This window comes from Mustela nivalis (assembly GCF_964662115.1).
Source record: "Mustela nivalis genome assembly, chromosome: 1".
NCBI classification, from domain to species: Eukaryota; Metazoa; Chordata; class Mammalia; order Carnivora; family Mustelidae; genus Mustela; species Mustela nivalis.
The window spans coordinates 166,066,319-166,078,815 of record NC_139020.1 but is presented as its reverse complement, the minus strand read 5'-3'; the positions used below and the strand labels follow the sequence as shown (position 1 = coordinate 166,078,815).

The 12,497-nt window shown below is 45.0% G+C and overlaps 1 protein-coding gene across 9 annotated transcripts in view; it reads right to left on the bottom strand.

Annotated features, from left to right (window-relative positions):
• Positions 1–12,497, bottom strand: part of SRGAP3 (SLIT-ROBO Rho GTPase activating protein 3) — a 252,348-nt gene that overhangs the window by 9,276 nt on the left and 230,575 nt on the right. For all 9 annotated transcript variants that reach the window (XR_014298751.1, XR_014298752.1, XM_082683050.1 and 6 more), the window contains 2 exons: positions 2,568–2,748; positions 1,186–1,335 (listed from right to left, as the gene is read on the bottom strand). Coding sequence is in view for 7 of the 9 variants with exons in the window: in XM_082683050.1 (XP_082539176.1) it covers positions 1,186–1,335; positions 2,568–2,748 (331 nt within the window). In the remaining 2 variants the exon portion in view is untranslated. The remainder of the gene's footprint in view (positions 1–1,185; positions 1,336–2,567; positions 2,749–12,497) is intronic.

The window sequence follows — 12,497 nt, the reverse complement described above, 5'->3', positions numbered from 1 at the left end:
GCAAGGGGGTGGGAAGGAGGGGCAGATTGTTGGAATGGACTGTGACTGAAGGGCCAAGTTCAAAGTGGTCAGCAGCACTTCAGATCCCAGAGCCACCAGCCAAGCTAAGCACTGCCCGTGCGTACCCCAACAGGACCAAAGCATAGGTATTGGAGAGGAGGAAACATGGAGAAAGAAAAGAACCAGAATAAAGTAGGGGAGGGAGGGAAGAGGGAGAGGAAGAGTGAGGCAAGAGAAGGTATGGCCCTCCTAGAATTCAAGGAACCATGGCTTTGTCTTCTACCTACCCCAGACTTCCATTGTGGCCCCAATTCCATTACTTATCATGGTGCCTTTGCTGTTTGCTGAACTGAACAGAATATATGGAAAGGAGGCACGGAGACTTCTGCCGAAGTAAGTTCACAAACATATGTTCCTGTTGCGACTGTATCTCAAGCTCTATCTGCAAGCACCCATATGTGGGAGCTGATCCCATGACCTCTCCAACGAAAAAAATGAAGACTATGACATTTTGAGAATCTGACTGAGAAAGCAGCAAGAAACTGTCAGCTTCTCTTTTCTTCTTTTTCTTAAAATTTTTTAAGGGCCACATTCTTTGGGCCCTAGGAGCAGGCAGAATGACAAGCACAGCTCCTTGCCTGGCAGAAAGATCATGGGACACAGCCCAGCCCACACAGGGGGGAAGGGAAGAAATTGGCAAATGTGCTCCCACCCAATAAGTGGGTGGAGTCCAGTGTCAGTTTCCCCCACCACAAGCGTGGGTGTGAGTTTTCTGTTTGTGTAGTGCACTTCAGGGAGTATGTGAGCCTTAAATTTTTAAATATAACACAACTTAGGTCTTCAACAGAAAATGGGGAGGAGGTGCAAGAACTGGAGAGAGGTAGGAAAAATACTTGTCAGTTTGTAACTCTTTCTCCCTATTATTACTATTTTACATAAAAGGCAATGATTTGCCATTATATGTCTTTTGACCTTCTTCTCCACACCCCAATTCCAAACTGGACCATTTTATGCCTGGCACTCTGGGCCAGTTCCAGCCAGACCTCCCAGTGTGCCTGATATCCCATCCTGCAGGGAACAAGGGGCCACAATAGCCTCCTCTCTTCCCTCTGCCCCCTTGCCTCTCCCAAACCAGACACATGTGGGCATGGCACTAGCAGGAAAAAATGAATCCGCGTTTCCTACCGGCCCATCACCCCCCCAAAGCCGTAATCCGAGATGTGCTCCGTGGGCGACTGGAGGTCGTTTTTGGAGGAGGCCTTGTCATCCAGCAGCGGCCCACTGCTGGCCTCGCTGTCAGCCTTCTGGCTCAGGCTGTCGGAGAAGGCATCATCCCTGGGGAGAAGGACAGATGTGAATCGGGAGTGCTTTGCTCCAGAGAACTCCAGATGCGCAGGGCTCCTGGAGACCTGTCTGAAGGGTGGATCCACACACACTTTATGATTAACTTATGCCCATTCTCGGGATGAGGCCCTTCCCACTCTGCGCCTTAGCACCACACACACGCCCACTGTCTCACTCCCTCCTGAGTTACTTTCTCCAGCAGGAGACCACCCCACTTCACCTCAGGCCCTCCTCTAGGTTTTTCTCTCCCAGGCTGCTCCAGGCTAGGACGAGCTAAACCCAATAGGGAGTGCTAGAGTAATGGGGGGAGGAGCCACAAGCTGAGCACTGAGAGCTGAGTCTCCATGTGGGGCCCTGGGCAGCAGTTTAGGGCTAAGCAAGGGAGGAAGAACAGTACCTCTATCCCTCAGCTCCCAACCCAGGGTTTTGAATAATCATGAGGTGGCGGTCAACGTTCCTCCACTAGCATTTCTCTTGTTGCCTGCCTGGCCCTGGGTTTTTCTCTGGTTTTCACCATCTCCCCTGCCATCAAAGCTTATGCTTTCCCTTGAGGGCCAGCATGGTGGCTGCTTCCCTGACAAATTAGTTCCACCTGGGCCTGACTCAGGAGTGTGGGTTGTAGGAAACTTTGATGGCTTCCAAAGAAGAGAAGGTGTGGACTTTCTGTGTTTTCGGGTAGGGTTAGGTATTTGGGATGCAGGCCTTTCTTTCTTAAAAAACAAAAAACAAACAACAACAAAAAAAAACAGTATAAAAAAATAATAGTACCCCACTAACTGGAAATGAGGGGATGATTGTTTCTGTGCATCCTCTGAGTGAGCCCCCTGGGGGACAGAGAATGGTGGGCAGTGAAGGGGGCAGTGGGTGGGCCGCTGAGTATAGGGAAGGCCCAAGAGGGCAGAGGAATATGGTAAGACCCCGTGGAACCTGAGAACCAGGGCAGGTGATGAATGTCCTGGAGGCTGTCAGGGGGTCAGGATGGTGAGCCAATCGTACCAAGCGCTGTCTCTGTGTGCTCTAAAGGATGAGCAATTTGCTTTTTTATTAAGTGGATCATCATTTAAGGCGAAGTTAGAAAGAATCCATTCTTACAAAAGACAAATGTATCATACCAGCGAGAGCAAATGGTTTGCATACAGCCCAGCACTCCTAATCCTGTGCCCCTTCAAGACATCACTAATCAATTACAGCATTCTCCACAGGAGGTCTTCATTCCCACTCACATGTCCTGCACGACTATGTACTGGTGTGGGATGAGTCCATCCACGCCATTGTGACGACCCTCCCACCAGTCCTCCGAGGCGCGGTGGTACAGTAGCAGCGAGGCCCCTTTCTTGAAGGATAGTTCACGCGGGGACCGCCCCACGTAGTCAAACTTGGCGATGGCCTCGATCTGCTCCACTTCTAGAAGAAGAGCAAAGGAAAAGAGCATCCATGAAGTGAGCAGGATGGCAGCCAGGAGCCTTGCTCAGATGGCTTTGGCTTCTGTGAGGCAGCACAGACAGCAAGCCGGTGGAAACAGGGTGGGCTCAGGCTCAGAATACCAGGTTCTAGCTCAGATCTGCTCCCGATGCTGTGGCCTCAGGCAGGCCATCTGACTTCTGGCCCACCATATACTTATTTTCCACTACCCCTCTTGTTTTCTACTTTCTAACACTAATTAAAATATATCTTACGAAATCTCTCTTTCTTCTACCTCTCAATACAAGTTCCATTTCTCTTTGTCCATGAACCCTTTCTCTCTTCATCCACTTGCAATACTTTTAGTGGTTCTTATCTTTTGGGTGTAGGTGGACTCCCCATCGGTGCAAAGTTGCTGTACACAGTTTTCAAGGGCTCACGTAACTCTTCAAAGCGCACTGTTAGGGACGGAATTGTGGCCCCCACCCCCACCCCTCCCCCAGCCAATTCATATGCTGAAGTCCCAACTCCCAGTGTGATGGTATTTGGAGACAGGTGTTTAGGAAGTAACTGAGGTTAAAGTGAGTAATTAGGGTAGGGCCTAATCTGACAGGACTGGTGTCCCTCTAGGAAGAGGAAGACACACCAGAGATCTCTTTCTCTCTGTGAACATACACAGAGGAAATGTCGTGTGAGGACACAGTGAGACGGCAGCCTTCTACAAGCCAGGAGGAGACGCTTCACCAGAAACCCGCCCCGACAGCACCTTGATCTTGGACTTCTGGCCTCCAGAGTTATGAGGAAATAAGTTTCTGTTGTTTAGGCCGCCCAGTTCTGTTCTGGCAACCTGAGCTGAGTAACACATTCATCCATGGATTTAATTTTGGAGGAGAGACAATTCTTACTGGGGCCACAGCTCTAACCTATCTCTTTACACACGCACATTTACCAATCATACCTTTATTCTTCACTGGTTAGTGACAAGCCCTGACTGGATTAAGCAATAAGGATGTGGCTCTTGCCCCTGGGGTACCCCTACCGCCCAGCTCCATCACCAGGGGCAGGTCACGCAATCTCTGTACACTTCAGTTGATTTTGGAGGATTAAAAGATAATGCATGTGGGAAGGCATACAGATGGCCAACATACACAGGAAAAGGTGCTCAGCGTCGCTCAGCATCACGGAAATGCAAATCACAATTACCAGGAGAGAGAACTCACATCTGTCAGAATGGCTACTATAAAAAAAAAATAACAACAAGAAATAACAAGAGTTGGTGAGGGTGTCCAGAAAAGGGAATCCTGGTGCACTGTTGGGAATGCAAGTTGGTGCAGCCACTGTAGAAAATAGTGTGATGGTTCCTCAAAAAATTCAAAAAAGAACTACTCTATGGTTCAATAATTCCATTGCTGGGTATTTCTCCATAGGAAACAAAACCACTAACTTGAAAAGATAGATGGATAAATGGATGAAGAAAATGTGGTATATAGATACAACGGAATATTATTCAGCCATAACAAAGAAGGAAAGTCTGGTATTTGAAACAACATGGATGGACCTTGAGGATATTATGCTAAGTGAAATACGTCAGAGAAAGAAAGACAAATACCATATGATCTTGCATATATGTGGAATCTAAAATCAAAAACAAACTGAACTCTCAAATACAGAGAACAGACTGGTGGTTGCTAGAGGCGGGGGGTAAGGAGTGGGCAAAACGGGTGAAGGTAGTCAAAAGGCACAAACTTCCAGTTATCAAATAAGAAAGTGAAGGTGGTCAAAAGGCACAAACTTCCGGTTATAAAATAAGTAAGTCCTGAGGATGGAATGTAGAGCGTGATGACTAAAGCTAATAATACTGCACTGCATTGAAAGTTGCTAGGAGAGCCCATCTGAAACAGTTTTCATCACAAGAAAAGAAAATTTGTAACTATGTCTGGTGACTACATGCACACTTTGATGTATGGATGGCTGTTAACTACACTCACGGGGGTGATCACTTTGCAATACGTGTTACGTGGTCTGCCTGAAACTAATACAATGTTATATGTCAATTTCATCTCAATTAAAAAAGAAATATACTAGATTTAAATAGATTTTTAAAGGTCATCATGTATGAAAGTCCTTGGCATAGTACAGACATACATGAGGTGTTCAGCTGGTAGTTGCTCTCATGATTATAATTATTAGTGGCTTTCCCCTATGGGGTAGGTCCAGACAAGAAATCTAAGCCACAAAGAGTTTATGTGGTTTTCCCAAGGCCATATAGCTAGTGAGGTTTGGAAAGAGACTTTGGGGAGCAGGGGAGCCTTGCTTATGATTTATTTAATCTGTGTTAAGGCTGTACCCTAAGAGATGCCCATACTTGATAGAAAACCAGCTGTGAGTATTAATGTATTTATACTTCAAAGCAAGCACAAAGATGTTTGACACTATAAAAACAATACATATATTATGTATATATTTACCTATATAAAAATAATAAATGCATTGACTTCTAATACAATAAAAGAGTAATGCAAGTGACCCCTGATCTCTTTAGCTGCAGCTACCTTCCGTGCATTGACTCTGGAATGCTCTGTTCCTTATGGATTATCTTGCATCTGCCCATCCAGCCACCTACTTGCCCATCAGGGAGCTAAGCCTAGAACACCTGGCTTTGCTATTTTTTCAGCCATGTGACCCTGAAGAACTTATTTTTCCTTCCTAAGCCTCAGTTTCCTCTTCTGTAAAATGGGAATACTAATAATAGCACACAGCTTAGAGGGCCGTTAGTCGGATTAAATGAGTTACTGTATAGGAAGTGCTTGCGACAGTGCCTGGCACATAGTTAAGCTCTATAGGAGAGTTGTTACCAGAGCTAAGGCACTTCTAAGGGCTATGGGCAACACAGAAAATCAAAGAGCAGAAGGAGGAACCTCCTTTGTTCATCTCTCCTATTAATCCCCACCACACCCACAGGCACGTTAGGGCTCCCCGCTGTAAGCAGCTGGCTCAGGAAGACTATGCCAGGGCTCCTGTGAGCTATGGCTAGTCCTCCATGCCTGGGGCAGCCTTCTACAGGGACCGAGCCTTCTACAGTGAGGCCAGCCTTCCCCAGCTGGCTTTAAAAAATGTCTTTTTTTTTTTTTTTAAGATTTTATTTATTTATTTGACAGAGAGAGAGAGAGAGAGATCACGAGTAGGCAGAGAAGCAGGCAGAGAGAGAGGGAGAAGCAGGCTCCCTGACGAGCAGAGAGCCCAATGTGGGGCTCAATCCCAGGACCCTGAGATCATGACCTGAGCCGAAGGCAGAGGCTTAACCCATTGAGCCACCCAGGCGCCCCTACAAATGTCTTTAAAGGCTATTCTAACACAGTTGACGTGAGATGACAGCATAGCTAAATGGGCCCCATCAACTCATATCTTGACTCAGAGTTACCTTCTCAGGGAAATGGGGAGATCTCTGTCCTCCTTTTTGCTACCTCCGGGAATCTTACAGCAGCGGTAGGCTAGCGCCAGCTGGTCACCTGTCTGCCCACCTAGCTATAGAGACAAAAAGGCCGGAGGGTTTGCAGGACTGGAAGCTGCACCCAGGGGGCTGTGTGCTCTTGGGTTTCACTGTCCTTTTAGCCCAGTTCCCCACGCTGGTGAAGGAGCTGATGGGAGCAGAGCTTTGCTCTTGCCGGGAGGAGCCTGGAGGGGCTCTCTGGGTGGATAGGTCCCACCTTCCGCATCTCCAGAGCCTCCCGCAGTCACTGGGGGTGGTCTGGAGTTGGGAGTGGGGGGATGAGGAGGAATGGGAAATGTAAGGGGAAGAAAAGAAGAAAAGCGAGGAGCAGAACAGAGCTGCAGGCAGAGAGAGGGCGTGTGTGGTTGCAGATGCCGTTATGTGAGTATGTGAAGTAGAAAGGGTGACCATAGCCACCATTTATTAGGAAATCTCTTACTTGGGTTCATTGTACCTGAAAGAGAATACATGAGTCTCCCCCTTATCACTCTCCCACCCACCCCACCCCAAACTTACTTCTCTCACCCTCGCCATCTTAGGAAACAGACCGTCTGCCTGCTTGCTCAGGCCACAGCCTTGCTCTTGAGCACCACATGTCTTAGCCACTAGCAAGTCATGTGAAGCGTCCCCTGAATCAGACCCATCTCACCCCCTCCACTGCCACTGCCCTGTTTCCAGACCACTGGCGTCCCTCTACCAGGCCTCCCCCTCTTATTTGTGCTCGGGTAGTTCTCCCCAGGGCAGCAAAAGGGATCTTTTAAAATCATAATCAGATCATGAAACTCCCTTGCTGAAATCCCTCTGAAGGCTTCCCACTGTGCTTGGAGCCAACCCCCAATGTCTTCTCACACCAGCTGAGGCCCCTCTGTGCTCTGGGCCTGGAACCCTCTGCAGTTTCGCTCCCAACCACTCTCTCCCTCACTCAGTTCCTCCCTCGTGGCCTCATTAGCCTTTTTAATATTTCTTCTCCGACACTGTATTCTGATATTTTTCAAACACAAAGTAAAGTTGAAAGTGAACATGCATATACCTGGCACCAAAATTCTACTGTTAACATTTTACTGTATTAGCTTTGTCACATATCTATCATTCCATCCATCCATCCATCCATCCATCCAACCATCCATCCAAACTTCTATCCATCTATCCATCTTATTTTTTAATGAATTTTAAAGTAGCTTGCAGACATCAGTACACTTTACCCCCTAGCACTCTATTCATAAATATTCATAGAGCCTTCTTGATGTTTTAAAAACATTCTAAGCCTCTTCCTGCCACAGGACCTTTGCACTTATTATTGCCTCTTACTGGGATACTGTTCTCCCAGATATTTGCATTCATTCACATTCAACAAATATTTATTGACCCTTGTGTGCCATTTCCTAATTTCATTCAGGTCTATATGCAAACATCTTTGCCTCAGCAAGACCAAAGGACTTGACACCCTGAACTATAAAAGTACTAAGTGTCAAATCACTCTAACATTTTCTCTCGTTTTATTCTTCTTCATAGCACTTAGCACAACCTGAACTTGTGTGTGTTTGTGTTTGCATGCGTGTGCAGTTGTAGTTTGAAAACTTGTTTATTGTTGATCTTTCTATTAAAATGTGCAGTCCATTAGGACAGAGGTTTTTGTTTTATAATCTGCTATTTCCCCCCTTCTAGAACAGTGTCTGGGATGAGCTGGCACTCCATATTACTTGCATGAACTAATTAAGCTTTTCCTATATGTCAAATGTTCTACTGACACTATCACATTTAACTCTCACAACAATACATGCAGCACTCTCCTCATTTTACAGATAAGGAAACTGAGGCTGAACTGAAATGACATATCACACATGGATCAGAAAACTTAACACTGTTAAGATGGTAATACTCCTAAATTGATCTACATATTCAGTTCAGTCCCTATTAGAATGTAGCTGACTTCTCTGTGGAAATTGATAAGCTACTCTAAAATTCATATGGAATTGCAAAGAACCTGTAATAGCAAATAATAATAATAATAATAATAATAAAAACTTGAAAAAGAAGAACTAAAATTAGAGGACTCACACTTTCTGATTTCAAAACTTACTACAAAACAGTAATAATCAAGACAGTGTGGTCCTGGCACAGGGTCAGAAATATAGTTTAGTGGAATAAAACTGAAAGTCCAAAAATAACCTGCTATATCTATGGTCAACTGACTTCTTATATGGGAGCCAAGATCATTCAATGCAAGAAAGAATAATCCTTTCAATGATGATGGGACGACTGGATAGCCACAAAGAAGGAATGGAGCTGGACCCTTACTTACAACATATACAATAATTAACTCAAAATGGATTACCAGACATAAGACCTAAAACTTAAAACTCGGGGAAGAAAACATAGGTAAACCTTCATGATTTTGGATTTGGTGAAGGATTCTCAGACAACACCAAAAACAAACAATAAAAAGAAAAAAAATAGATGAATTGGATGTCATCAAAATTAGAAAAGTTTTGTGCTTCAAAGGACACCAATAAGAAAGTGAAAAAGCACACAGAACATGTTTGGGCAAATCATTTATCTGATAAGAAACTTATATCTAGAATACATAAAGAGTGCTTACAACTCAATAATAAAAAAGCAGGGGTGCCTGGGTGGCTCAGTCAGTTAAGTGTCCGCCTTTGGCACAGGTCATGATCCCAGGGTCCAGGAACCAAGTCCTGCATCAGGCTCCTTGCTCAGTGGGGAGTCTGCTTCTCTCTCTGCTCCCCACTTTTGCTCACTCTCACTCTCACTCTCACTATCTCTGTCTCTCTCTCAAATAAAGAATATTTAAAATCTTAACAAAAGAACAAAAACAAAGTGTTCCATTTCGTATTACCACCAGCAGTGTGTGATCCTTCTCAACAGTTGTTGTTATCTGACTTTTTGATGCTAGCCATCCTAGCGGATGTGAAATGGTATCTCACTGAGGTTTTAATTTGAATTTCTCTCATGACTAATGACGCCGAGCATCTTTTCATGTGCTTGTCATTTGTATATCTTTCCTTGGAGAAATGTCTCTTCAGATCCTTTGCCCATTTTAAAATTTGGCTATTTAGTTTTTTTACTTTTATTTACTTATTACGATTTTACTTATTGACTGGAGAAAGAATGATAGAGAGAGAGCACAGGGGGAGAGGGAGACACAGACTCTCTGCTGAGCAAGGAGTCTGACCAGGGGACAGGGAGAGAGGACAGGGACAGCCCATGCTTGTGCGCTCTCTATGTGTATGTGTCAAATGAATAAATAACATCTTTTAAAAATGTATTAGAATAATATGGATTGATGAATGGACAGATACACAATAAAATAAATATAACAAAATGTTAACATGTAGAAACTCGGTGATGGGTTTATGGGCATGATGGTACAATTTCCATCCACTTTTCTGTGTGCTTGACATTTTTTTCTTAAAGGAAATATCATGAACTGCAGGCCAATAGAAATCTGACCCTGATTTCTAGTAGATGCCTAGAACAATCTGATGAAAACCATGGACTTCTTCTCAGAGGCACACATTCCAACAGAAACAAATGTTGCCCACAATGATCTCCTAAGGTTAATGGCATAATGGTTTTCCAGATGTAGATGATGGACATGGAGCGGAAGGCTGTTGGAAGAATTTGGGGAGGGAGAGAATGGTGGTACAATTGTAATTGGAAACTGACATACTGTAACTATATGATCATGTTTGTAACTGATTTGAGTAGTTTCTTTATCCGGCAGCCTAGGTCCCCATTTAGCATCCAATTAATAAAGCTGTTATTGACAGGCCGCCGCAATGTTTTCACTTGGCTTAGTTCTGACAATCAAGGGCTCTTAGACTAACCATGGTTTCTTTATAAATCTTGGAGACCAAAGAGCAAGCACAAGTGGATTTTTCACACATATACTCATGATGTGCTAACAGACTCCAGGCAGGGCAGCAGGTATCACTTAGGTACAGAATATGTTGAGAAAGGAAAGGCCAAAGGACTAAGTTTTTCCTCCAGTTTGGTTGGTCACTCACTGGGAGGACCATTTATTACAAACACATGGGGTCATGGCTTTCTGGCTGATTTGGCCTTCGAAGTCTCCTGGGCTCCATTCATAGGACTGTTTTCAAGAAAAACAAAGACATGCAAGCAAAGGAAACGGTCAAGAAAACCAAAAGACAACTGACAGAATGGGAGGAGATATTTGCAAATGACATATCAGATAAAGGGCTAGTATCCAAAACCTACGAAGAACTTACCAAACTTCACACCCAATGAACAAATAATCCAATCAAGAAATGGGCAGAGGACATGAATAGACGTTTCTGCAAAGAAGATACCCAGATGGCCAAGAAACACATGAAAAAGTGCTCGACATCACTCGGCATCAGGGAAATAAAAATCAAAACCACAATGAGATACCACCTCACAGCAGTCAGAATGGCTAAAATTAACAAGTCAGGAAACGACAGATGCTGGCAAGGATGGGGAGAAAGGGGAACCCTCCTACACTGTTGGTGGGAATGCAAGCTGGTGCAGCCACTCTGGGAAACAGCATGGAGGTTCCTCAAAAAGTTGAAAATAGAGCTACCCTACGACCCAGCAATTGCACTACTCAGTATTTATCCTAAAGTTAAAAATGTAGTGATCCGAAAGGGCATGTGCACCTGAATGTTTATAGCAGCAATGTCCACAAGAGCCAGACTGTGGAAAGACCCTAGATGTCCATCAACAGATGAATGGATAAAGAAGATGTGGTATATATATACAATGGAATACTATGCAGCCATCAAAAGAAATGAAATCTTACCATTTGCAACAACGTGGATGGAGCTAGAGGGTATCATGCTAAGTGAAATAAGTCAATCAGAGAAAGACAATTATCATATGATCTCTCTGATATGAGGAGTTTGAGAGGCAATGTGGGGGGTTTAGGGGCAGAGAAGAAAAAAATGAAACAAGATAGAATTGGGAGGAAGACAAACCATAAGAGACTCTTAATCTCACAAAAACTGAGGGTTGCCGGGGGCGGGGTAGGGAGAGGATGGTTGGGTTATGGACATTGGGGAAGGTATGTGCTATGGTGAGTGCTGTGAAGTTTGTAGACCTGGCGGTTCAAAGGTCTGCCTTCAGCTCAGGTCATGATCTCAGGGTCCTGGGATCAAGGCAAGCATTGGGCTCCCTGCTCAGTGGGGAGCCTGTTTCCTTCTCACTCTCTGCCTGCCTCTCTGCCTACTTGTGATCTGTCTGTCAAATAAATAAACCCTTTAAAGAAATACATTTTAAAAAAATTAAGAGGGTTTTCTCCTGGACACAGAATAATGTTTCCTACCCACCTAGTTGTACCAGACACTGTGCTAAGTTCCTTCATATAGGTCACATCATTTTAACCTAGGCCACAATTTTCTTGGTGCTGTCATTCTCATTTTATAGAAAAGGAAACTGAGGTCTGAAGTTACATGGCTTCCCAAAAACCCCAGGGCCATGAAGGTCTCTCCCTGTCCTTCAAATCCAGGTCTCCTTTCTCAGAGTCTAGTGTCCCTCAACTGTTCCTGCAACTCAGTATTTCTGTGACTGTTTTGATTAGGGCAGGTGTGTAGGTAAGCATCTAGGAAATGCAATTAATTTTCCTCCGAAGAATGCTCCTGATTCAGCAGCCACCACCAGCACACAGGAAATAGAGAGAAACTTTAGGGAGCATAAAACTGGCTCTTCTGAAGCTCGCTGTTGCCCTTTCCAGGATGATCCTTCTGCCTTTGTCCTACTCAGAAACCAGCAACCTGACAAGGAACAATCGAGAAGGGACCTTCTGGGGAAGCAGACAAGAAGCTCTGACTTGCCCTGTTCCAGGGATATAGTATGCCTCTACTCTAGGAAGAGGGAGGTAGCATTTTATGAGGGGTTTTTCTTGATGGGTGAAGCCTGCTGGGTGTGTCCTGCGGATGCTTCCTCATGTACCCAGCAAGACCTTCTCTCTCCATCCCTCCTCCTTTGGCCTGGCCCCCATAGCAGCTTTCCATCGCCCAGGCAGAGGAGCTGTGGGGAAACTCAGCATGTGTGGGAAGATGCACAGTGACCTAAGCCTCCAGCAAGACGGGCTGTGAGGATCCTCAGAGGGCACCGGACCCACCCTCCTGCAGACACACACACACCCACCTCCACCAGCAGCTGTCCTAACAGATCTTCATGCTGAAAAATCCATCTATCTAGTGGGACAAGAGCTACTTCCCCCCAGTGGGAGAGGGAAGACAGAACGAGATCTAGAGCA